Below are 23,447 nucleotides of genomic sequence, written 5' to 3' on the forward strand. Positions count from 1 at the left end.
CGTACACACGCGTGTGAATGAGCTGAGAAACGTACACACGCGCGTGAATGAGTTGAGAAACGTACACACGCGTGTGAATGAGTTGAGAATCGTACACACGTGTGTGAATGAGTTGAGAAACGTACACACGCGTGTGAATGAGCTGAGAAACGTACACACGCGTGTGAATGAGCTGAGAAACGTACACACGCGTGTGAATGAGTTGAGAAACGTACACACGCGTGTGAATGAGCTGAGAAACGTACACACGCGTGTGAATGAGCTGAGAAACGTACACACGCGCGTGAATGAGCTGAGAAACGTACACACGCGTGTGAATGAGCTGAGAAACGTACACACGCGTGTGAATGAGTTGAGAAACGTACACACGCGTGTGAATGAGTTGAGAAACGTACACACGCGCGTGAATGAGTTGAGAAACGTACACACGCGTGTGAATGAGTTGAGAAACGTACACACGCGTGTGAATGAGTTGAGAAACGTACACACGCGCGTGAATGAGTTGAGAAACGTACACACGCGTGTGAATGAGTTGAGAAACGTACACACGCGTGTGAATGAGTTGAGAATCGTACACACGCGTGTGAATGAGCTGAGAAACGTACACACGCGTGTGAATGAGTTGAGAAACGTACACACGTGTGTGAATGAGTTGAGAATCGTACACACGCGTGTGAATGAGCTGAGAAACGTACACACGCGTGTGAATGAGTTGAGAAACGTACACACGCGTGTGAATGAGTTGAGAAACGTACACACGCGCGTGAATGAGTTGAGAAACGTACACACGCGTGTGAATGAGTTGAGAAACGTACACACGCGTGTGAATGAGTTGAGAATCGTACACACGCGTGTGAATGAGCTGAGAAACGTACACACGCGTGTGAATGAGTTGAGAAACGTACACACGCGTGTGAATGAGTTGAGAAACGTACACACGCGTGTGAATGAGCTGAGAAACGTACACACGCGTGTGAATGAGCTGAGAAACGTACACACGCGCGTGAATGAGCTGAGAAACGTACACACGCGTGTGAATGAGTTGAGAATCGTACACACGCGTGTGAATGAGCTGAGAAACGTACACACGCGTGTGAATGAGCTGAGAAACGTACACACGCGTGTGAATGAGCTGAGAAACGTACACACGCGTGTGAATGAGCTGAGAAACGTACACACGCGTGTGAATGAGTTGAGAATCGTACACACGCGTGTGAATGAGCTGAGAAACGTACACACGCGTGTGAATGAGTTGAGAAACGTACACACGCGTGTGAATGAGTTGAGAAACGTACACACGCGCGTGAATGAGTTGAGAAACGTACACACGCGTGTGAATGAGTTGAGAAACGTACACACGCGTGTGAATGAGTTGAGAATCGTACACACGCGTGTGAATGAGCTGAGAAACGTACACACGCGTGTGAATGAGTTGAGAAACGTACACACGCGTGTGAATGAGTTGAGAAACGTACACACGCGCGTGAATGAGTTGAGAAACGTACACACACGTGAATGAGTTGAGAAACGTACACACGCGTGAATGAGTTGAGAAACGTACACACACGTGTGAATGAGCTGAGAAACGTACACACGCGTGTGAATGAGTTGAGAAACGTACACACGCGTGTGAATGAGCTGAGAAACGTACACACGCGTGAATGAGCTGAGAAACGTACACACGTGTGTGAATGAGCTGAGAAACGTACACACGCGCGTGAATGAGTTGAGAAACGTACACACGCGCGTGAATGAGCTGAGAAACGTACACACGCGTGTGAATGAGCTGAGAAACGTACACACGCGTGTGAATGAGTTGAGAAACGTACACACGCGTGTGAATGAGCTGAGAAACGTACACACGCGTGAATGAGCTGAGAAACGTACACACGTGTGTGAATGAGCTGAGAAACGTACACACGCGTGTGAATGAGTTGAGAAACGTACACACGCGCGTGAATGAGCTGAGAAACGTACACACGCGTGTGAATGAGCTGAGAAACGTACACACGCGTGTGAATGAGTTGAGAATCGTACACACGCGTGTGAATGAGTTGAGAAACGTACACACGCGTGTGAATGAGTTGAGAATCGTACACACGCGTGTGAATGAGTTGAGAAACGTACACGCGTGTGAATGAGCTGAGAAACGTACACACGCGTGTGAATGAGTTGAGAAACGTACACACGCGTGTGAATGAGCTGAGAAACGTACACACGCGTGTGAATGAGTTGAGAAACGTACACACACGTGTGAATGAGCTGAGAAACGTACACACGCGTGTGAATGAGTTGAGAAACGTACACACGCGCGTGAATGAGCTGAGAAACGTACACGCGTGTGAATGAGTTGAGAATCGTACACACGCGTGTGAATGAGTTGAGAAACGTACACGCGTGTGAATGAGCTGAGAAACGTACACACGCGCGTGAATGAGCTGAGAAACGTACACACGCGTGTGAATGAGTTGAGAAACGTACACACGCGTGTGAATGAGTTGAGAAACGTACACACGCGCGTGAATGAGCTGAGAAACGTACACACGCGTGTGAATGAGTTGAGAAACGTACACACGCGTGTGAATGAGCTGAGAAACGTACACACGCGCGTGAATGAGCTGAGAAACGTACACACGTGTGAATGAGTTGAGAAACGTACACACGCGTGTGAATGAGTTGAGAAACGTACACGCGTGTGAATGAGCTGAGAAACGTACACGCGTGTGAATGAGTTGAGAAACGTACACACGCGTGTGAATGAGTTGAGAAACGTACACGCGCGTGAATGAGCTGAGAAACGTACACGCGTGTGAATGAGTTGAGAAACGTACACACGCGTGTGAATGAGTTGAGAAACGTACACGCGTGTGAATGAGTTGAGAAACGTACACACGCGCGTGAATGAGCTGAGAAACGTACACACGCGTGTGAATGAGCTGAGAAACGTACACACGCGTGTGAATGAGCTGAGAAACGTACACACGTGTGTGAATGAGTTGAGAAACGTACACACGCGTGTGAATGAGCTGAGAAACGTACACACGCGCGTGAATGAGTTGAGAAACGTACACACGCGTGTGAATGAGCTGAGAAACGTACACACGCGTGTGAATGAGCTGAGAAACGTACACACGCGTGAATGAGCTGAGAAACGTACACACGCGTGTGAATGAGCTGAGAAACGTACACACGCGTGTGAATGAGCTGAGAAACGTACACACGCGTGTGAATGAGCTGAGAAACGTACACACGCGTGAATGAGCTGAGAAACGTACACACGCGTGTGAATGAGCTGAGAAACGTACACACGCGTGTGAATGAGCTGAGAAACGTACACACGCGTGTGAATGAGCTGAGAAACGTACACACACGTGAATGAGCTGAGAAACGTACACACGCGTGTGAATGAGCTGAGAAACGTACACACGTGTGTGAATGAGTTGAGAAACGTACACACGCGTGTGAATGAGCTGAGAAACGTACACACGCGTGTGAATGAGCTGAGAAACGTACACACGCGTGTGAATGAGCTGAGAAACGTACACACGCGCGTGAATGAGCTGAGAAACGTACACACGCGTGTGAATGAGTTGAGAAACGTACACACGCGTGTGAATGAGCTGAGAATCGTACACACGCGTGTGAATGAGCTGAGAAACGTACACACGCGTGTGAATGAGCTGAGAAACGTACACACGCGTGTGAATGAGCTGAGAAACGTACACACGCGCGTGAATGAGCTGAGAAACGTACACACGCGTGTGAATGAGCTGAGAAACGTACACACGCGTGTGAATGAGCTGAGAAACGTACACACGCGTGTGAATGAGCTGAGAAACGTACACACGCGTGTGAATGAGTTGAGAAACGTACACACGTGTGAATGAGCTGAGAAACGTACACACGCGTGTGAATGAGTTGAGAAACGTACACGCGTGTGAATGAGTTGAGAAACGTACACACGCGCGTGAATGAGCTGAGAAACGTACACACGCGCGTGAATGAGTTGAGAAACGTACACACGCGTGTGAATGAGTTGAGAAACGTACACGCGTGTGAATGAGTTGAGAAACGTACACACGCGCGTGAATGAGTTGAGAAACGTACACACGCGTGTGAATGAGCTGAGAAACGTACACACGCGCGTGAATGAGTTGAGAAACGTACACACGCGTGTGAATGAGCTGAGAAACGTACACACGCGTGTGAATGAGTTGAGAAACGTACACGCGTGTGAATGAGCTGAGAAACGTACACACGCGCGTGAATGAGTTGAGAAACGTACACACGCGTGTGAATGAGCTGAGAAACGTACACACGCGCGTGAATGAGTTGAGAAACGTACACGCGTGTGAATGAGCTGAGAAACGTACACACGCGTGTGAATGAGTTGAGAAACGTACACGCGTGTGAATGAGCTGAGAAACGTACACACGCGCGTGAATGAGTTGAGAAACGTACACACGCGTGTGAATGAGTTGAGAAACGTACACACGCGTGTGAATGAGTTGAGAAACGTACACGCGTGTGAATGAGCTGAGAAACGTACACACGCGTGTGAATGAGTTGAGAAACGTACACGCGTGTGAATGAGCTGAGAAACGTACACACGCGTGTGAATGAGTTGAGAAACGTACACACGCGCGTGAATGAGTTGAGAAACGTACACACGCGTGAATGAGCTGAGAAACGTACACACGCGCCCGAATTCATTCCACGAATAGACGGAGCAGCAGAGCAAACGAGCGCTTTCACGAAGCAACCAACCGGTGAACGAGCCGACATTCGAATTTTACCAACGTGACGCACGCACGCACAAGCGAACGAAGAAGAAATTGCGCGCGTATAAGGAGCAGACGCGTCTGTCCCGCAGCGCGAACACAAAGAGCGAGGGCGGCGTGCCGCCTGTGATAGAGTCTTCGCAGCGGAGACACCTTTTTGAAGACGGGCGGGTTGGGCAGAGGGGGCTTGAACTCCGGCACGTCGTCCCGCGCCGTGATGGACAACTGTGGGGGGTGGGTCGACACAAAACGGCACGGTGAGAAAGAAAAGAAAGAAGAAAAATCATCGCCGACTGTGGAATGTATTTTGAGCGAAGACGAGAGGAGGTGGGCGATTCGCGCTCACGGTCAGCGACACCGGTGACGATTGCCTGTTACACACCTGTACAGGCAAGCACACCTGTACAGGCAAGCGACACCGATGACGATTGCCTGTACACACCTGTACAGGCAAGCACACCTGTACAGGCAAGCACACCTGTACAGGCAAGCGACACCGATGACGATTGCCTGTACACACCTGTACAGGCAAGCACACCTGTACAGGCAAGCGACACCGGTGACGATTGCCTGTACACACCTGTACAGGCAAGCGACACCGGTGACGATTGCCTGTACACACCTGTACAGGCAAGCACACCTGTACAGGCAAGCGACACCGATGACGATTGCCTGTACACACCTGTACAGGCAAGCACACCTGTACAGGCAAGCGACACCGGTGACGATTGCCTGTACACACCTGTACAGGCAAGCACACCTGTACAGGCAAGCGACACCGGTGACGATTGCCTGTACACACCTGTACAGGCAAGCACACCTGTACAGGCAAGCGACACCGGTGACGATTGCCTGTTACACACCTGTACAGGCAAGCACACCTGTACAGGCAAGCACACACCTGTACAGGCAAGCAACACTGGTGACGATTGCCTGTACACACCTGTACAGGCAAGCGACACCGGTGACGATTGCCTGTACACACGTGTACAGGATTGACTGCACGTGGGGTAAATGTCATGTTGGGCAAACCGGACGAATGATCAGCACGAGACTAATAGAACATCGGAGAAATATTAGATTCTCCCAAATGCAACTGTCAGCAGAACACGCGTGCCAACAAGGACACTCAATTGATTTTGATAATGTTGATGTTTTGTGCAAAACTAGCTACTACTGGCCAAGACTAATTAGAGGATCTATCGAAATTGAAGGAAATCTAAATAACTTTAACCGTTCGGATAGCTACCGCCTTAGTGCTGCGTGGAAGCGAATCATCAAGTAACACATTATTTAAATGCGTGCCTACAAAGGGCAGCGTAACTTCAATAGGGATTACCGTTGGTAGGGCTATTTAAATAAACACTATTGACAGGAAGGACAAGATCAAAGGGCTCGCATAATGCGCATGCATAATGTACGTTGACCCAGTAATCACCCCCCCTCCCCCCACTTTGCACAAGAGCGCAGAAGCGTGGTCACCACATCTACGCCTCTATGTAACGAACGAATCAGGTGGACTTCTCCACAAATCTGGCTGTCGCCTGATGAAGCTGGTTGTAATTACTGGCGAAACGTCGTACTCAGATTGTAAATGTTGTGGCTTGGCTCTCAAACACACCGGTGTGCTGTACTAGTATACTACACTATACACTACACTATACACTACACACTACACTACACTACACACTACACTACACTAACTATACACTACACTATACACTACACTATACACTACACTACACACTACACTACACACTACACTACACTATACACTACACTATACACTACACTATACACTACACTATACACTGCACACCAGTGCTGTACTAGTACACTACACTATACACTACACTATACACTACACTATACACTACACACTAGTGCTGTACTAGTACACTACACTATACACTACACTATACACTACACACTAGTGCTGTACTAGTACACTACACTATACACTACACTATACACTACACTATACACTACACACTAGTGCTGTACTAGTACACTACACTATACACTACACTATACACTACACTATACACTACACACTAGTGCTGTACTAGTACACTACACTATACACTACACTATACACTACACTATACACTACACTAGTGCTGTACTAGTACACTACACTATACACTACACTATACACTACACTATACACTACACACTAGTGCTGTACTAGTACACTACACTATACACTACACTATACACTACACTATACACTACACACTAGTGCTGTACTAGTACACTACACTATACACTACACTATACACTACACTATACACTACACACTAGTGCTGTACTAGTACACTACACTATACACTACACTATACACTACACTATACACTACACTATACACTACACACTAGCGCTGTACTAGTGACGAATTGGCCACGTTCTGTTCACGTGACAACCCTTACTAGTTGGCTGTGTCGGGTGGTGGCGGGTTTTAACGACACATTCACATATTTATTATGCCTGAAGCGGTCATGGGGCCTCTCCCCTGGGGTCGAATCGGCCTCAAGCGAGTACCCCGGTGCGGTGTGTGAAACATCGCCGCTGGGGAGACAAAGGTGGCTTGCTCAACACTTCGGCTTTCGCGACAAACCTCCCCCCACCCCATCTTGTACGTGTGGGGGGCCAAGGGAATTTTTGCGTTTGGCGGTGGCCGCCTGGGGGCCGCCCCCCCCCAACCGCCCCCCCACCGCCCCCCCCCACCACCCCCCCCCGCCCCCCCCCACCTTGTAGGTGGTGTTGCTGCTGCAGGGCTCCTCCACCTGCACCACGGCGTAGGCGTGCAGGAAGTTGGAGGCCACCATGTCGGGCACGAAGGGCGTGTTCTCCTCCTGGAACACCACCGCCACGATGTCGTTGCCGATGTGGCGCTTGCGCTGCAGCTGCGGCGGCGGGGGAGGGGGGAGGGGGGGGGGCGGGGGGGCGGGGGGGCGGGGGGGGGAGGGGGGGGAGGGGGGGCAGCACGGACGGCATGAGGAGGAGAGGGCAGCACGGATGACGGGAGGAGGGAGGAGGCAGCACGAACAAGAGGAAGAGAGGGCAGCACGGAGGAGGGGAGGGCAGCACGGAGGAGGGGAGGGCAGCACGGAGGAGGGGAGGGCAGCACGGAGCAGAGGGGAGCCCATGGGGGCAGGTGAGGGCAGCAGGGAGGGAAGAGACTTGGGCGGTTGGCACGAGTTGTAAAAACACCGACGGCACAAACTCGTAAAACGCGTTCACGTGGAGTGGATTCTGTCGAGGGAGGTGAGAACCCCACAGGCCACTTGCACGAGTGGCCACGTGCGACCTTCACAGTGGATTGACCATAGCTGACGCTGATGACGACTACCATGACGATGATGGCAATCATAATTACCATGATAATTATAATGACGATGACGACAATGGTGATGACCACGATGATGATGATGACGACGACGACGACAATAATAATAATTCAATTTTTAACGCGCGCAAATTTGCAGACGTAGTGGCTGCAACTCAGAGGCGCGGAGAGCCAAGCTCAGAGTCGCTCGAAAGCGCGTGGCTTGTAGAGGTGAGTTAGTAAGTCCCTCTTGAAGGAGGCGATTGAGGTGATGCTGCGAATGTGCAGAGGGGTGACGGCGTTCCAGACTGTTGGGGCTGCCACCGAGAAGCGGCGCATAGACACGATGATGACCACCCTGGATCTTGGTATCAAGAGGAGGTCGTGAGTCGCGCTGCGCAGGCATCTGCCGCGTGCTGAGCTGCAAGTTGTCAATAATGAAGAAATGATGATGACAGCGATGATGACGATAACGGCGACGACGACGAGGGCTACCTGCTGCGCGTCGCCCTCGGTGTAGGGCAGCTTGGTGGAGACGTGCAGCATGATCTCGCGGCCGTGGAACGTCGTGAACACCGACTCAACGCCCGTCTGGCCGTGCGTCACGTCCAGACCGCCACGGAACCTACGCACGGACACGCACACACACACACGCACACCTCACTCACCCACCCACTCATCCACCCACTCACCCACCCACTCACTCATGCACCCATTCACTCACTCACCCACTCACCCACCAACTCACTCATGCACCCATTCACTCACCCACTCACCCACTCACCTACCCACTCACTCATGCACCCATTCACTCACCCACTCACTCACCCACTCATCCACCCACTCACTCATGCACCCATTCACTCACCCACTCACTCACCCACTCACCCACCTACTCACTCATGCACCCATTCACTCACCCACTCACTCACCCACTCATCCACCCACTCACTCATGCACCCATTCACTCACCCACTCACTCACCCACTCACCCACCCACTCACTCATGCACCCATTCACTCACTCACCCACTCACCCACCAACTCACTCATGCACCCATTCACTCACCCACTCACCCACTCACCTACCCACTCACTCATGCACCCATTCACTCACCCACTCACTCACCCACTCATCCACCCACTCACTCATGCACCCATTCACTCAACCACTCACTCACCCACTCACCCACCTACTCACTCATGCACCCATTCACTCACCCACTCACTCACCCACTCACCCACCCACTCACTCATGCACCCATTCACTCACCCACTCAATCACCCACTCATCCACCCACTCACTCATCCGCCCACTCACTCACCCACTCACCCACCCACTCACTCATGCACCCACTCACTCACCCACTCACTCATCTGCCCACTCACTCACCCACTCACCCACCCACTCACTCATGCACCCACTCACTCACCCACTCACTCATCCGCCCACTCACTCACCCACTCATCCACCCACTCACTCATCCGCCCACTCACTCGTGGTGAGGAGTGTCGTCGTGGCGAGTGTCGTTGTGGTGAGGAACGTGGTGAGAAGGGTCGGGGTGGAGGTGGTGAGCGTGGTGGTGAGCGTGGTGGTGGTGGTGGTGGTGAGCGAGGTGGTGGTGGTGAGAGTGGTGGTGAGCGAGGTGGTGAGCGAGGTGGTGGTGGTGGTGAGCGAGGTGGTGAGCGAGGTGGTGGTGGTGGTGGTGGTGGTGAGCGTGGTGGTGAGCATGGTGGTGGCGGTGAGCGTGGTGGTGAGCGTGGTGGTGGTGAGCGTGGTGGTGGTGAGCGAGGTGGTATTGGTGGTGAGCGTGGTGGTGGTGGTGAGCGAGGTGGTGGTGGTGAGTGTGGTGGTGGTGAGCGAGGTGGTGAGCGAGGTGGTGGTGGTGGTGAGCGTGGTGGTGGTGGTGGTGAGCGAGGTGGTGGTGGTGAGCGTGGTGGTGGTGGTGGTGAGCGAGGTGGTGGTGGTGGTGAGCGTGGTGGTGGTGGTGGTGAGCGTGGTGGTGGTGGTGAGCGTGGTGGTGAGCATGGTGGTGGTGAGCGTGGTGGTGGTGAGCGTGGTGGTGGTGGTGGTGGTGAGCGAGGTGGTGGTGGTGGTGGTGAGCGTGGTGGTGGTGGTGGTGAGCGTGGTGGTGGTGGTGGTGAGCGAGGTGGTGGTGGTGGTGGTGAGCGTGGTGGTGGTGGTGGTGAGCGAGGTGGTGGTGGTGGTGAGTGTGGTGGTGGTGGTGGTGAGCGTGGTGGTGGTGGTGGTGAGCGAGGTGGTGGTGGTGGTGGTGAGTGTGGTGGTGGTGGTGGTGAGCGAGGTGGTGGTGGTGGTGAGTGTGGTGGTGGTGGTGGTGAGCGTGGTGGTGGTGAGCGAGGTGGTGGTGGTGGTGGTGAGCGTGGTGGTGGTGGTGGTGAGCGTGGTGGTGGTGGTGGTGAGCGTGGTGCTGGTGAGCGTGGTGGTGGTGAGCGTGGTGGTGGTGGTGGTGGTGAGCGAGGTGGTGGTGGTGAGCGTGGTGGTGGTGGTGGTGAGCATGGTGGTGGTGAGCGTGGTGGTGAGCGAGGTGGTGGTGGTGGTGGTGAGCGTGGTGGTGGTGGTGGTGGTGAGCGTGGTGGTGGTGAGCGTGGTGGTGGTGAGCGTGGTGGTGGTGGTGGTGAGCGAGGTGGTGGTGGTGAGCGTGGTAGTGGTGAGCGTGGTGGTGGTGGTGAGCGTGGTGGTGGTGAGCGTGGTGGTGGTGAGCGTGGTGGTGGTGGTGGTGGTGAGCGAGGTGGTGGTGGTGAGCGTGGTGGTGGTGGTGGTGGTGAGCATGGTGGTGGTGAGCGTGGTGGTGAGCGAGGTGGTGGTGGTGGTGGTGGTGAGCGAGGTGGTGGTGGTGGTGGTGAGCGAGGTGGTGGTGGTGAGCGAGGTGGTGGTGATGGTGGTGGTGAGTGAGGTGGTGGTGGTGGTGGTGAGCGAGGTGGTGGTGGAGGTGGTGGTGAGCGAGGTGGTGGTGGTGAGCGAGGTGGTGAGCGAGGTGGTGGTGGAGGTGGTGGTGAGTGCGTGTGTCCCGCACCCCTTGAAGCCCTGCAGCTGCACGGTGCCCCCGAGCAGCTCCAGGAACTGCACGAAGGCGGCACTCTCCTCGTTGTTCCCAAACACCTCCTCCTCCGACGTCTGGGGTCACGTGGGGGGGTCACGTGTGGGGGGGGGGGGGGTCACGCACACACAAACAAAGACATAGATCCCCCGTATAGCCTGAACAGACCGTTGGGGCAAGTGCTGTTAGCGAGCAGCACCTATGAAGGCCGGCACACGAGGGGGTGGGTGGCCAGCAACACGCCCGGCCGCCTTTGTCTCCCCAGTGTTTGCACACCCCACCAGGTACTCATTTGAAGCCGAGTCGACCTAGGGGAGGCCCGTGACCGGTTCAGATAATCGTCGCTGGTGATGGCCGTGAGCGGGAATCGAACCCGGGTCGCCGGGTTTGTAGCGCAGCGTAGCGCTAACCGCTACACCACCGCTCCCCACACACACGCAAACACGGGGGGTGGGGGGGAGGGTGCGAGAGGTCAAAGGATCACGGCACGCACCGTGACCCCGAGGAGACGTGCTCTGGCCAGGGTTCACTCACGGCTGTCTGTAAACGGATCGTGGGGATGGTGGTGGTGGCGGCGGTGGTGGTGGTGCCGGTGGTGGTAGTGGTGGCGGTGGTTATGGCGGTGGTGGCGGTGATGGTGATGGTGGCGGTGATGGTGGCGGTGATGGTGATGGCGGTGGTGATGGCGGTGGTGGCGGTGGTGATGGCGGTGGTGGTGGTGGCGGCGGTGGTGGTGGCGGCGGTGGTGGCGGTGGTGATGGCGGTGGTGGTGGTAGTGGTGGCGGTGGTGGTGGTGGTGGTGATGGCGGTGGTGGTGGTGGCGGTGGTGATGGCGGCGGTGGTGATGGCGGTGGTAGTGGTGGTGGTGGTGATGGCGGTGGTAGTGGTGGTGGTGGTTTTCACGCTCCTCTATGAACCCAGCCGCCCGACCACGGGCGACATCGCGTGATGTTTGAACTGCTGCCAGTTCCCGCACTTCCCCAACCCCCCACCCCCTCAGTCAACTCAGCCTTAAACGAGTACATGGTGGGGGTGTTTAATACACGAGGTGTGCTGCTGTGCCTGTGTGCGTGTGCACGAATCGAACGACTGCCTTGTTTTGCGCAGTCACCGATGACTGAGCGGAGACTGTTCAAACACGGTGGCTAGGAGATGTTGACTACCTCGCCTGGTGTACAGGAGGTCGTGGGCTCCATCCCGACCCTGACGCCTGCTGCTGTATATTTGGAGTTTGCGTGTCTCTCTCTCCCCGTGGTCGCGTAGACCTTCGAGTATCTGGCTGCTATAAACGTTACGATAAGCCGCTCCGTTGAGCTGTCATTTGTGATAACAAAAGATCTACACAGCTCAGTGGGGCCTTACCTGTTGGTAAAATAAGAAATAAATTTCAATTTAAAGCTTTCGTGACTGCAGGGATTCATCTTCTTGGTTCTTTCGGTGAGGTCACGTAGAAGGGAAATAATAAAAATAAAACATAATACAATACAATTCTCACGACGTTTCGGCTACAACGCAAGCAGCCGCCCTCAGGTGGAGAACAGGTCTGTCGGGGAGACAGAGTTGTGGCCGAAACGTCGTGAGAATTATTTTATTATGTTAAATTTTTATTATTTTATCATTTTCCTTCTACGTGACTTTACCGAAAGAACCAAGATGATGAATCCCTGCAGTCACGAAAGCTTTAAATCGAAATACAATAAAATTTTCACGACGTTTCGGGCCACAACGCAATCAGCCGTCCTCAGGTGAAGAACAGGTCTGTCGGAAAGACTCGATCGCGTGCGGTGACCATCGCTGTGCGGCTGGGTGGCAGACACCCGGGACTAGAACGGGGAGGTGGACGCTCACCTGACCGAACTTTTGGTAGATGACTCCGAACTTGAAGTTGTTGGAGAGCACGTGCTCATCATAAGTCACGATGAGCTTAGACGCCTGCGGGGTGGGGGGGTGGGGCAGTGGGGGGGTGGGGCAGTGGGGGGGTGGGGCAGTGGGGGGGTGGGGCAGTGGGGGGGGTGGGGCAGTGGGGGGGTGGGGCAGTGGGGGGGTGGGGGAGATGGGGAACAGAGCAGCGCATCTGGGTGATTGATACTGATGAGAACAACATCGATGTCAGCGTGTCGCGCCACACCGCCACCACCACGTAGCCGGGTACGGGTAGCCAGGTATCGGGTAGGGTACGGGTATCGGGTACCCGGTTGCGACCTCTGCCGCGGGGTCACGACGAGCGGCGACCGACTCCGGGCAGATCGTCGCAACGTGGCCAAAGTTAAACAAAACAAAACAAACAATCCGTGACGGATCGTGACGCGGCCGAGCACGTGGGCGCTAACTCGGGAGACTTTCGTCCAGAAAAGTCGGCCGGGGTGGGCGCCGTACTAAGGATGAACGTCGCGTATCCGCCCCGTCGCGTATCCGACCAGTTGCGTATCCGACCCGTCACATAACCGCCCCGTCGCGTATCCGACCAGTCACGTATCCGACCAATCACGTATCCGACCAGTCACGTATCCGACCAGTCACGTATCCGCCCTGGCTGGACTGCGCAGCGAGCACGGTGGTCGCGTAACGCGACATTCCCCGTATGCGCCTTTTGGCGTCATCTGGTCCAACACCAGGGTGAGTCTGGGCTCTAAGAAAAGCTGTCTCGGGTGTGGACCAATCAATTTCAAGGACAGTGCAAACATTATTAGAGTTGTTTTTTGTTGTTTGCATTTTGACTGCAGGTATTGTGGTCAATGCAAACATGATCCCTTGTAAAAAGGTGTCAGTTTTTTTGCCAGATAAAAGGGTAAAAAACCGATTACTATTCCCCGTAGCTAGAGAGAATATAGAGCAGCCCAAATTGTAAATGTGCGATGCTTATTTATACATTTGTATTATTACTACTAGAGGATGCTGGAGGTCATGGATTCACGTGTCCCTCCGCAGCCACTAGAGGCCGTAACATCAACTCGCGCACGAATCAATGGACTTCACTTTGCTCACCTTCGGGTACAAAATCGGGGAAAACCTATCGACGGTGACGTCTTCACAGACGAGCTGGAACGACAGGGTCAGGGGTCAGGGATCAGGGGTCAAGGGTCACATCGCCCATCGCTCTCACCGGGACCCAGTCACCCTCCACACGCAAACATCCACGCTCTGTACGGGGCACGGACGCGCGTGCTGGACGCTTCACGGGAAGAGAGCGAACGCCCCTGGACATCACCATGGGAGGGAGGGAGGGAGTAGCGGCTGAGAGGTCAAGGATGCTGGTAATTCCATAGAGCCTGGGGTTGAGTCCAGGTGTAAGCTGCCCGTAATTAAATTGGACTCGTGCGTGCAGTGAGGCTACAGTCTTGGCCAATTCACCAATGACTCACACACAGAGACGCGTAGACTCGCAGAGAGACCCCATAGACACACACAGAGAACCACAGATTAATATAGAGATACATAGATTCACATAGAGACCCATAGATTCAGAGAGACCCATAGATTCACACAGAGACCCATGGATTCACATAGAGACCCATAGACTCACACACAGAGATCCATAGATTCTCACAGAGACCCATGAATTCACATAGAAACCATAGACTCACACACAGAGATCCATAGATTCTCACAGAGACCCATAGATTCACAGAGACCCATAGATTCCCACAGAGACCCATGGATTCACATAGAGACCCATAGATTCATGGAGACCCATATATTCAGATAAAGAACCATGGACTCCGATTAGCATGGTTGGCTACGTATGGCGCGAAAGAAGTTCAACATACAACATGCATGGACTCAAACCGTGATGCACACTAAATTTGTATTGCACTTAAATTTGTCAAAATACATGCTTAGTAAAATAAAAAAGATACCGGTTCTCCTGGCAATTTGCAAACATGTGGCAGGACGTGCGAGCAAATGTTGCCCCATGTGTGTGTGGATAATAAGGTCATCTCAGAAGCAGTTCTGTTATATTCGCTTCCACGGGCTGTTTCTCTCAGCGCACGGAGCCGGAAACTTCCATCTCGCGCCACAGATAGCAGAATCAGATTAAACTTAAAAAAAAAACTCAACCAAATACAAAAACAGAAGTAGCTCTCTGTTTGATTTCACGCTGCTCCCGGTGAGAGCTACAGAAGGAAACGTATTCGTTGCATCACACCAACGGAATAAAGAAAAATATATATACAAAGGTCCCACCTATAGCCTTAACACACTGTTGGGGCAAGTGCTGTTAGCGAGCGCCTAAGGGGGTCGGGGGTGGGTGGCCAACACCACGCCCTTTGTCTCCCCAGTGGCATTGTTTCCACACCGTACCGGGTACTCATTTGAGGCCGAGTCCACCTAGGGGAGGCCCAGGAGCGGTTCAGATAACCTCCGCCAGTGTTGGCCGCTCACCCAAGGCAACAGGGCTCCGGCGGCTCTTCAAGGGCCGCTTCGTGGCGACATTTATTGAGGACCGCCGGCTGCTCTTGCGATTTCAATTGCCGACCCCTGACCCAAGAAAAGCCGCCCCCCCCATCCCATCCTACCCCACAGACCCCTCCCCCCCTCCGACCACCCCCCCCGCCCCCCCCCCCCCGCCCCCCCTTGCGTGGCCCACAGAGAGTGACGTTGCCCCGTGTCTCACCTTCGCCATCTGGATGACGTTGGGGAACTCGGTGAGGCACGAGATGGGGATGAGGTCATAGCAGGTCCTCGCCTTCGTCCTTGGCGACGAGGGGGGGGGAGACGCGAAAGAGGCAAAAGTTCCGCCGCGGAGCCTGAGCCGACTGTTGAGGCCAAGTGCTGTTAGCGAGCGCCGGCAAGGCACGCGAGGTGGTGGGTGGTCAGCACCACGCCCGGCCGCCTTTGTCTCCCCAGTGGCGATGTTTTACACATCGCACCGGGTACTCGTTTTTGAGGCTGAGTCGACCTAGGGGATGCCCAGGACCGGTCCAGATAGTCGTCACCGGTGTTGGCCGTGAGTGAGAATCGAGCTTGGGTCACCGGGTTTGGAGAGCAGCGCGCTAACCACTGAACCACCACTCCCCGTACATAAATAAAAGACAAAGATCCCCCGTACAGCTTTAACCAGACTGTTGGGGCAGATGCTGTTAGCGAGCACCTATGAAGGCCGGCATGGCACAGGAAGAGGGGGGGGGGAGGGTGTGGCCAGCACCACGCTAGGCCGCCTTTGTCTCCCCGGTACCGGTGCTGACACACCGGACCAGGTACTCATTTTGAGGCTGAGCAGACCGAGCGGAGGCCCAGGACCGGTCCAGATAAGAGTCGCCGCCAATGTTGGTGGCCGTGAGCGGGAATCCAACTCGGGTCTCTGCCGGGTTTGTGGCGCAGCGAGCGCTAACCGCTGCGCCACCGCTCCCCACACGCATTCAAACACAGACACACACACGCAGACACACGCACGCAGACACACGCACGCAGACACACGCACACGCACAGACACACGCACACAGACACACGCACACGCACAGACACACGCACACAGACACACGCACGCAGACACACGCAAGCAGACACACGCACGCAGACACACACACACAGACACACGCACACGCACAGACACACGTACGCAGACACACGCACGCAGACACAAGCACACAGACACACGCACGCAGACACACGCACACAGATACACGCACACGCAGACACACGCACGCAGACACACGCACACAGACACACAAAGATCCCCCGTATAGCCTTAACAGACTGTAGGGGCAAGTGCTGTTAGCGAGCACCTATGAAGGCCAGAACGGTACACGAGGGGGTGGGTGGCCAGCACCACGCCCGACCGCCTTTGTCTCCCCAGTGACGATGTTTACACACCGCACCAGGTACTCATTTAAGGCTGAGTCGACCTAGGGGAGGCCCAGGACCGGTTCAGATAATCGTCACTGGTGTTAGCCGTGAGCGGGAATCGAACCTGGGTCGCCAGGTTCATAGCGCAGCGCGCTAACCGCTACACTACCGCTCCCCACAGACACACGCACACAGACACACGCACACACACGCACGCAGGCACATGCATTCAGACACACGCACGCAGACACGCACGCAGACACGCACACAGACACACGCACACGCACAGACACACGCAGACACACGCACGCAGACACAAGCACACAGACACACGAACGCAGACACAAGCACACAGACACACGCACGCGCACGCAGACGCAGACACACGCACGCAGACACACGCACACAGACACACGCAGACACACTCACGCAGGCACACGCATTCAGACACACGCACGCAGACACACGCACGCAGACACACGCACACAGACACACGCACACGCACACAGACACACGCAGACACACGCACGCAGACACAAGCACACAGACACACGCACGCGCACGCAGACGCAGACGCAGACACACGCACGCAGACACACGCACACGCAGACGCACGCACACGCAGACACACGCACGCAGGCACAGCTGCAGCGGCAAACCTCGCGCAAAACTCACACTTTTGTGCTCGGCAAAAATATAATTAAGGGAGGTAATTGCAGCCATTGCTCTGCGGAGACTTGGCGTCACTCGGAGGCGGAGGCTCGCGCCCACAGACGCGCACAGAACAATAGCGCCTTGACGTCAGATCTCGTCTCAAAATACAAACGGCCGGAATAGCGCCCTTGACTCACAAAGCTGAACGCCTCCAGTTCAATCCTCAATTCAGGTGCGAACTGACAACTATTTCATGATCGTCATTATGATCATCATCATTATTATTATTATTATTCATAATCACCGTTTTTGGGTTTAGATCGCGTTATTTATAAATGTGTCGTAACCCTCCACCACCCGACACGGCCAATCAGTAAAAAAGTGTCACGTTGACAAAAGACAAATAGTTCACTGCTTTAGCTTCAACACACCGGTGGGCTAAAGCAGTGAACTATTTGTCTTTTGTCAACGTGACACTTTTTTACTGATTTGCCGTGTCGGGTGGCGGAGGGTTACGACACATTTATAAATAACGCGATCTAAACCCAAAAACGTTGATTATGAATAATATTGGTCGCGAAAGCCTACGTGTTAAATTATGATTATTATTCCGCTCGTTGACCCGGGGAAAGCGTCACCGAGTCTCAATTTCATTTTTTTACCTACGTGACTTTACCGAAAAAACAAAGAGTCTGAATCCTTGCAGTCACGAAAGCTTCAAATCTAGAATTAAGGGTCCTGCCAAGTTAAAACTAAACTATTTTATTTAATTGACCGGGGTAAGACCCCACCGAGCTGTGAGTGATAGCTCAACGAAGTGGAGAAAGAAACCACGCAAACTCCAAATATACAACAGCAGGTTTCGATTTAAAGCTTTCGTGACAGCAGGGATTCATCTTCTTGGTTTTTTCGGTAAAGTCACGTAGAAGGAAAAACAAAATGCTAAATTCCTCTTGATATGCAAATTCCTTTGTCAAGGCGCCCTTCCCCCTCCAACCCAGCTTAAATGTACGCTGCCAAGCTTGGTGGTGTTCATTCAGACGCTGTCTTTCCGACAGCCCTGTTCTTCACCTGAGGACGGCTGCTTGCGTTGTGGCCGAAACGTCGTGAGAATTATTTAACGTTTTATTTTTATTATTTTATTATTTCCCTTCTACGTGACTTTACCGAAAGAACCAAGAAGATATACAGCAGCAGCTGTCGGGGTTTGGATCGAACCCACGACCTCCTGTATAACAGGCGAGGTAGTTAACATCTCCTAGCCACCGTGTGTCGCCCAAGTTATCGAGGTAGAGGGGCGATGTTGCTCCTGCGGCGATCCCAGTTGAGTAGATTTCCAGTGCAATGTGTGCAGCACTGGGGTCCTTTAAGGGCCAGCAGCACCAGTTGCCCTGTAAGGGGTTTTGTTTTATTTTCCTTCCTTCAGCTCGGGTAGGGAAACCAGAGAAACCCGTGCTGAATGGGGGGGGGGGGGTGGGGGGATTGGGAGAAAGTACGAAACCTGCACACAGAAAGGGCTCCCGAGACGGGGAATTGAACCCAGGCGTCTTGTCGCTGCGGGCGCAAGCGTTACCCACAGAAGAGGAGTTTTTTTTGTGGGTAGGTCACGTGAATGTATAAATGTGTCGTTGAACCCGCCGCCGCCACCCGACACGGCCAATTGGTGAGGTTTGTCACGTAAACAGAACGTGGCCAATTCGTTACGAGTGGAGCACTAACCGGTTGTGTGTTGGAGAGTGAACCCACCACAACATTTACAATTCGAGTACCTGGTGACGTTTCGCCGGTAATTACAACAACAACCAGCAGCAGCAGCATCAGGCGACAGCCACAGAGTCGCGGAGAAACTCTCTTCCTGTTTCGTTCTTAAATGAACAGGAAGTGGCTGTGACGTCATCACTTGTGAGCCAATCAGGTGCGGGGGGTTAAGGTACGCATATCAATTACAATGGATATTGATTACCGGTTGGGTAATTCATAGTGGAATCAACATAACATTGTGCAGGCACGTTGTGCTTGTGCATCCTGCGGTTTTTTGCGCGTACCAAAAATCGCAGCACCTCGTTGTTGTCTGCCACCCACTGCGCTGCATCCGCCCTGCCCCGCCTAATTTACGTTGACGCAAAGGTCGGGCCGACGGTTCAGACCGCCACGCTGGGCCAACGCTGGGCCAACGCTGGGCCAAGGCTGGACCAACGCTGGGCCAAGGCTGGACCAACGCTGGGCCTATGCTGGGCCAACGCTGGGCCAACGCTGGGCCAACGCTGGGCCAACGCTGGGCCAAGGCTGGACCAACGCTGGGCCAAGGCTGGACCAATGCTGGGCCAAGGCTGGGCCAACGCTGGGCCAAGGCTGGGCCAAGGCTGGACCAACGCTGGGCCAAGGCTGGACCAACGCTGGGCCAAGGCTGGACCAACGCTGGGCCAAGGCTGGGCCAAGGCTGGACCAACGCTGGGCCAAGGCTGGGCCAACGCTGGGCCAACGCTGGGCCAACGCTGGGCCAAGGCTGGGCCAAGGCTGGGCCAACGCTGGGCCAACGCTGGGCCAAGGCTGGGCCAAGGCTGGGCCAACGCTGGGCCAAGGCTGGACCAACGCTGGGCCAAGGCTGGACCAACGCTGGGCCAAGGCTGGACCAACGCTGGGCCAAGGCTGGACCAACGCTGGGCCAACGCTGGGCCAAGGCTGGACCAACGCTGGGCCAAGGCTGGGCCAACGCTGGGCCAAGGCTGGACCAACGCTGGGCCAAGGCTGGACCAACGCTGGGCCAAGGCTGGGCCAATGCTGGGCCAAGGCTGGGCCAAGGCTGGACCAACGCTGGGCCAAGGCTGGGCCAACGCTGGGCCAACGCTGGGCCAAGGCTGGGCCAACGCTGGGCCAACGCTGGGCCAAGGCTGGGCCAAGGCTGGGCCAACGCTGGGCCAAGGCTGGACCAACGCTGGGCCAAGGCTGGGCCAACGCTGGGCCAAGGCTGGGCCAAGGCTGGGCCAAGGCTGGGCCAACGCTGGGCCAACGCTGGGCCAAGGCTGGGCCAAGGCTGGGCCAACGCTGGGCCAAGGCTGGGCCAAGGCTGGGCCAACGCTGGGCCAAGGCTGGACCAACGCTGGGCCAACGCTGGGCCAACGCTGGGCCAACGCTGGCGCGGGAGGCGGGGGTTGGAATCGTCGGGTCGCCGGGTTGCGGGCGCGTTACCGGAGGATCATGCGGAGGTGCTCCTGCTCCGACACGACCTCGTGCTTTACGGAGAAGATGATGATGCCCAGCGCGGGGTCCACAGCGTAGTAGTTGAAGTGCTCCTGGTGCGGACGATGGTGGTCACAACGACAACACTCAACGGCGTCGTCAATGGCAACAACAACAACAACTGTGTGAGTGTGTGGCCTTCACAGTCAAAAAGATCAAAGATATCCCCCGTATAGCCTGAAGACATTTTTGGGGCAAGTGCTGTTAGCGAGCGCCTATGAAGGCCGGCATGGCACACGAGGGGGTGGGTGGCCGTCATTATTAGACGGGACATATCGTCACACACCATACATCACAAACATCGCACAGCACACCGCATGATACACTCATCGTCACACACACACACACACATCATCGCACGCAAAGACAAAGATCCCCCGTATAGCCTTTAGATACTGTTGAGGCAAGTGCTGTTAGTGAGCACCTATGAAGCACGGCACGGCACACGAGGGGGTGGGTGGCCAACACCACGCCCGGCCGCCTTTGTCTCCCTAGTGGCGATGTTTACACACCGCACCAGGTACTCATTCGAGGCTGAGTCGACTGAGCGGAGGCCCAGGACCGGATCAGATAACCGTCGCCGGTGTTGACCGTGAGCGGGAATCGAACTGGGGTGTCTGCCGGGCGCGTAGCCGATTACACCAACAATAACAAGCAACAAATAATGAAAGAAAATGTTTGTATACTACAGAGCGCTTACGAGTGAGAACGCCACACATCAGCGCGGCCGGGCAGACGTGCCCCACCCCCATCAATCGCTCAGCCAATGAGAGCGAAGCACGGCTCCGAGCCTATCAGACGCCGTCAGGAACGCAACCCCATGCATGCAATGCTGTGGTGACCCCTTATAGCGCCGATTCCGTTAGCGCTCGCTTCTCAGCGAGGTCTCTGCCTTGCATGTAACAGGCGACGTTTCAGGCAACGGGCCTTTCTACCCCATACAGACGCCACGGTGGCTAGGAAATGTTAACAACCTCGCCTGGTATGCAGGAGGACTTGGGTTCGATCCCGACCCTGACGATGCCTGCTGCATATTTGGAGTTTCCATGCGTCTCTCTCTCTTTCTCCCCGTGGTCCCTCCACATTTTTGAATCCAGACCCCCCCCATGCCCTCCCCCCACCATGCCCCCCTCCCCCCATGCCCCCCTCCCCCCATGCCCCCCTCCCCCCCTCCCTCCGCCAGGTCTCACCTGCCCGAGGAAGTGCTGCCGGTAGAGGTGGGCCGTGCGGTGGCTCTCGATGGCGAGGGGGTCCACGGGGGAGGGGGCGGAGTCCGGCGAGGGGGCGGGGGTGGCGGGCGGCCCCTCCCCCTCGGGGGTGTGGCTCCCCCGCCGCTCCGCCCCCTCGATCCAGTAGCCCCCGAATTGGGGAAGTATCACGGACGGGTAGGGGGGCTCCCGCTGTAGCACCTGAGACACACGCACACACACACACGCGTACGGTCACACGGCGTGTGTCTGTGTGTCTGTCTGTGTGTGTGGGGTAGTGGGGAGCGGTGGTGTAGCGGTTAGCGCGCTGCGCTATGAACCTGGCGACCCGGGTTCGATTCCCGCTCATGGCCAACACCGCCAGTGACGATTATCTGAACCGGTCCTGGGCCTCCCCTAGGTCGACTCAGCCTGAAATTAGTACCCGTGTGTAAACATCGCCACTGGGGAGACAAAGGCGGTCGGGCGTGGTGCTAGCCACCCACCCCCTCGTGTACCGTCCCGGCCTTCATAGGTGCTCGCTAACAGCACTTGCCCCTACAGTCTGTTAAGGCTATACGGGAGATCTTTTATCTTTGTGGGGTAGTGTAGCGGGTAGCGCTGCGCTGCGAACCCGGCAACCCCGAGTTCGCTTCCCGCTCGCGGCCACCAACACCACCGGTGACGATTATCAGAGCCGGTCCTGGGCCTCCCCTAGGTCGACTCAGCCTCAAATGAGTACCCGGTGAGTTGCGTAAACATCGCCACTGGGGAGACAAAGGCGGCCGGGCGTGGTGCTGGCCACCCACCCCCTCGTGTGCCGTGCCGACCTTCATAGGTGCTCGCTAACAGCACTTGCCCCAACAGTCTTTTAAGGCTATACGGGGGATCTTTGTCTTTGTGCATACGTGTGTGTGCGTGTGCGTGTGTGTGTGTGCGTGTGTGTGCGTGTGTACGTGCACGCGTGCGTGTACGCGTGTGTGTGTGTACGTGTGAATACGTTCCCCGGATAAACACGACGACGCTTCGCTTCGCGCGCTGCGCTCCTCCGCTCACGAGCGCGCGGGGAGCGAGGGCGGCTAGCGGCACAGCGGCCAATCCCAGCTTGCAATTAGGCGCACGCCCAATTGCGCCCGCGCTGAATAAATGAAGAGGCTTGGGCCCTTTTCATCATCCCCGGGCCACATCATGAGCTACATTGATCGCTCTTCCCCCCGCTCCCCGCCCCCCCCCCCCCTGGCGTGTGCGAGTCGTGAGCCCAAAGTCGTGACACGCGGGGAAACAAAAAACCTGGCTCTCGCAGCCCTCCCCCAAACGCGGGGAAGGTGACGCGTCGTTGAACTCACTCAACCGCTCAACCGCTCACCCGCTCAACCGCTCACCCGCTCACTCACTCACCCACTTACCCACTA

The 23,447-nt window shown here is 55.3% G+C and overlaps 1 protein-coding gene across 1 annotated transcript in view; it reads right to left on the reverse strand.

The window, feature by feature from the left end:
• LOC144945079 (rap1 GTPase-activating protein 1-like) overlaps positions 1-23,447 on the reverse strand; it is a 151,891-nt gene that overhangs the window by 27,142 nt on the left and 101,302 nt on the right. Inside the window, 9 exon segments of the mRNA XM_078873322.1 lie at positions 4,935-5,006; positions 7,532-7,687; positions 8,605-8,734; positions 11,144-11,244; positions 13,016-13,099; positions 14,153-14,206; positions 15,783-15,861; positions 20,798-20,901; positions 22,039-22,257. Of these exon segments, the coding sequence (XP_078729448.1) occupies positions 4,935-5,006; positions 7,532-7,687; positions 8,605-8,734; positions 11,144-11,244; positions 13,016-13,099; positions 14,153-14,206; positions 15,783-15,861; positions 20,798-20,901; positions 22,039-22,257 (999 nt within the window).

The sequence above is a fragment of the Lampetra fluviatilis genome, chromosome 36 (assembly GCF_964198595.1).
Source record: "Lampetra fluviatilis chromosome 36, kcLamFluv1.1, whole genome shotgun sequence".
Classification (NCBI taxonomy): Eukaryota; Metazoa; Chordata; class Hyperoartia; order Petromyzontiformes; family Petromyzontidae; genus Lampetra; species Lampetra fluviatilis.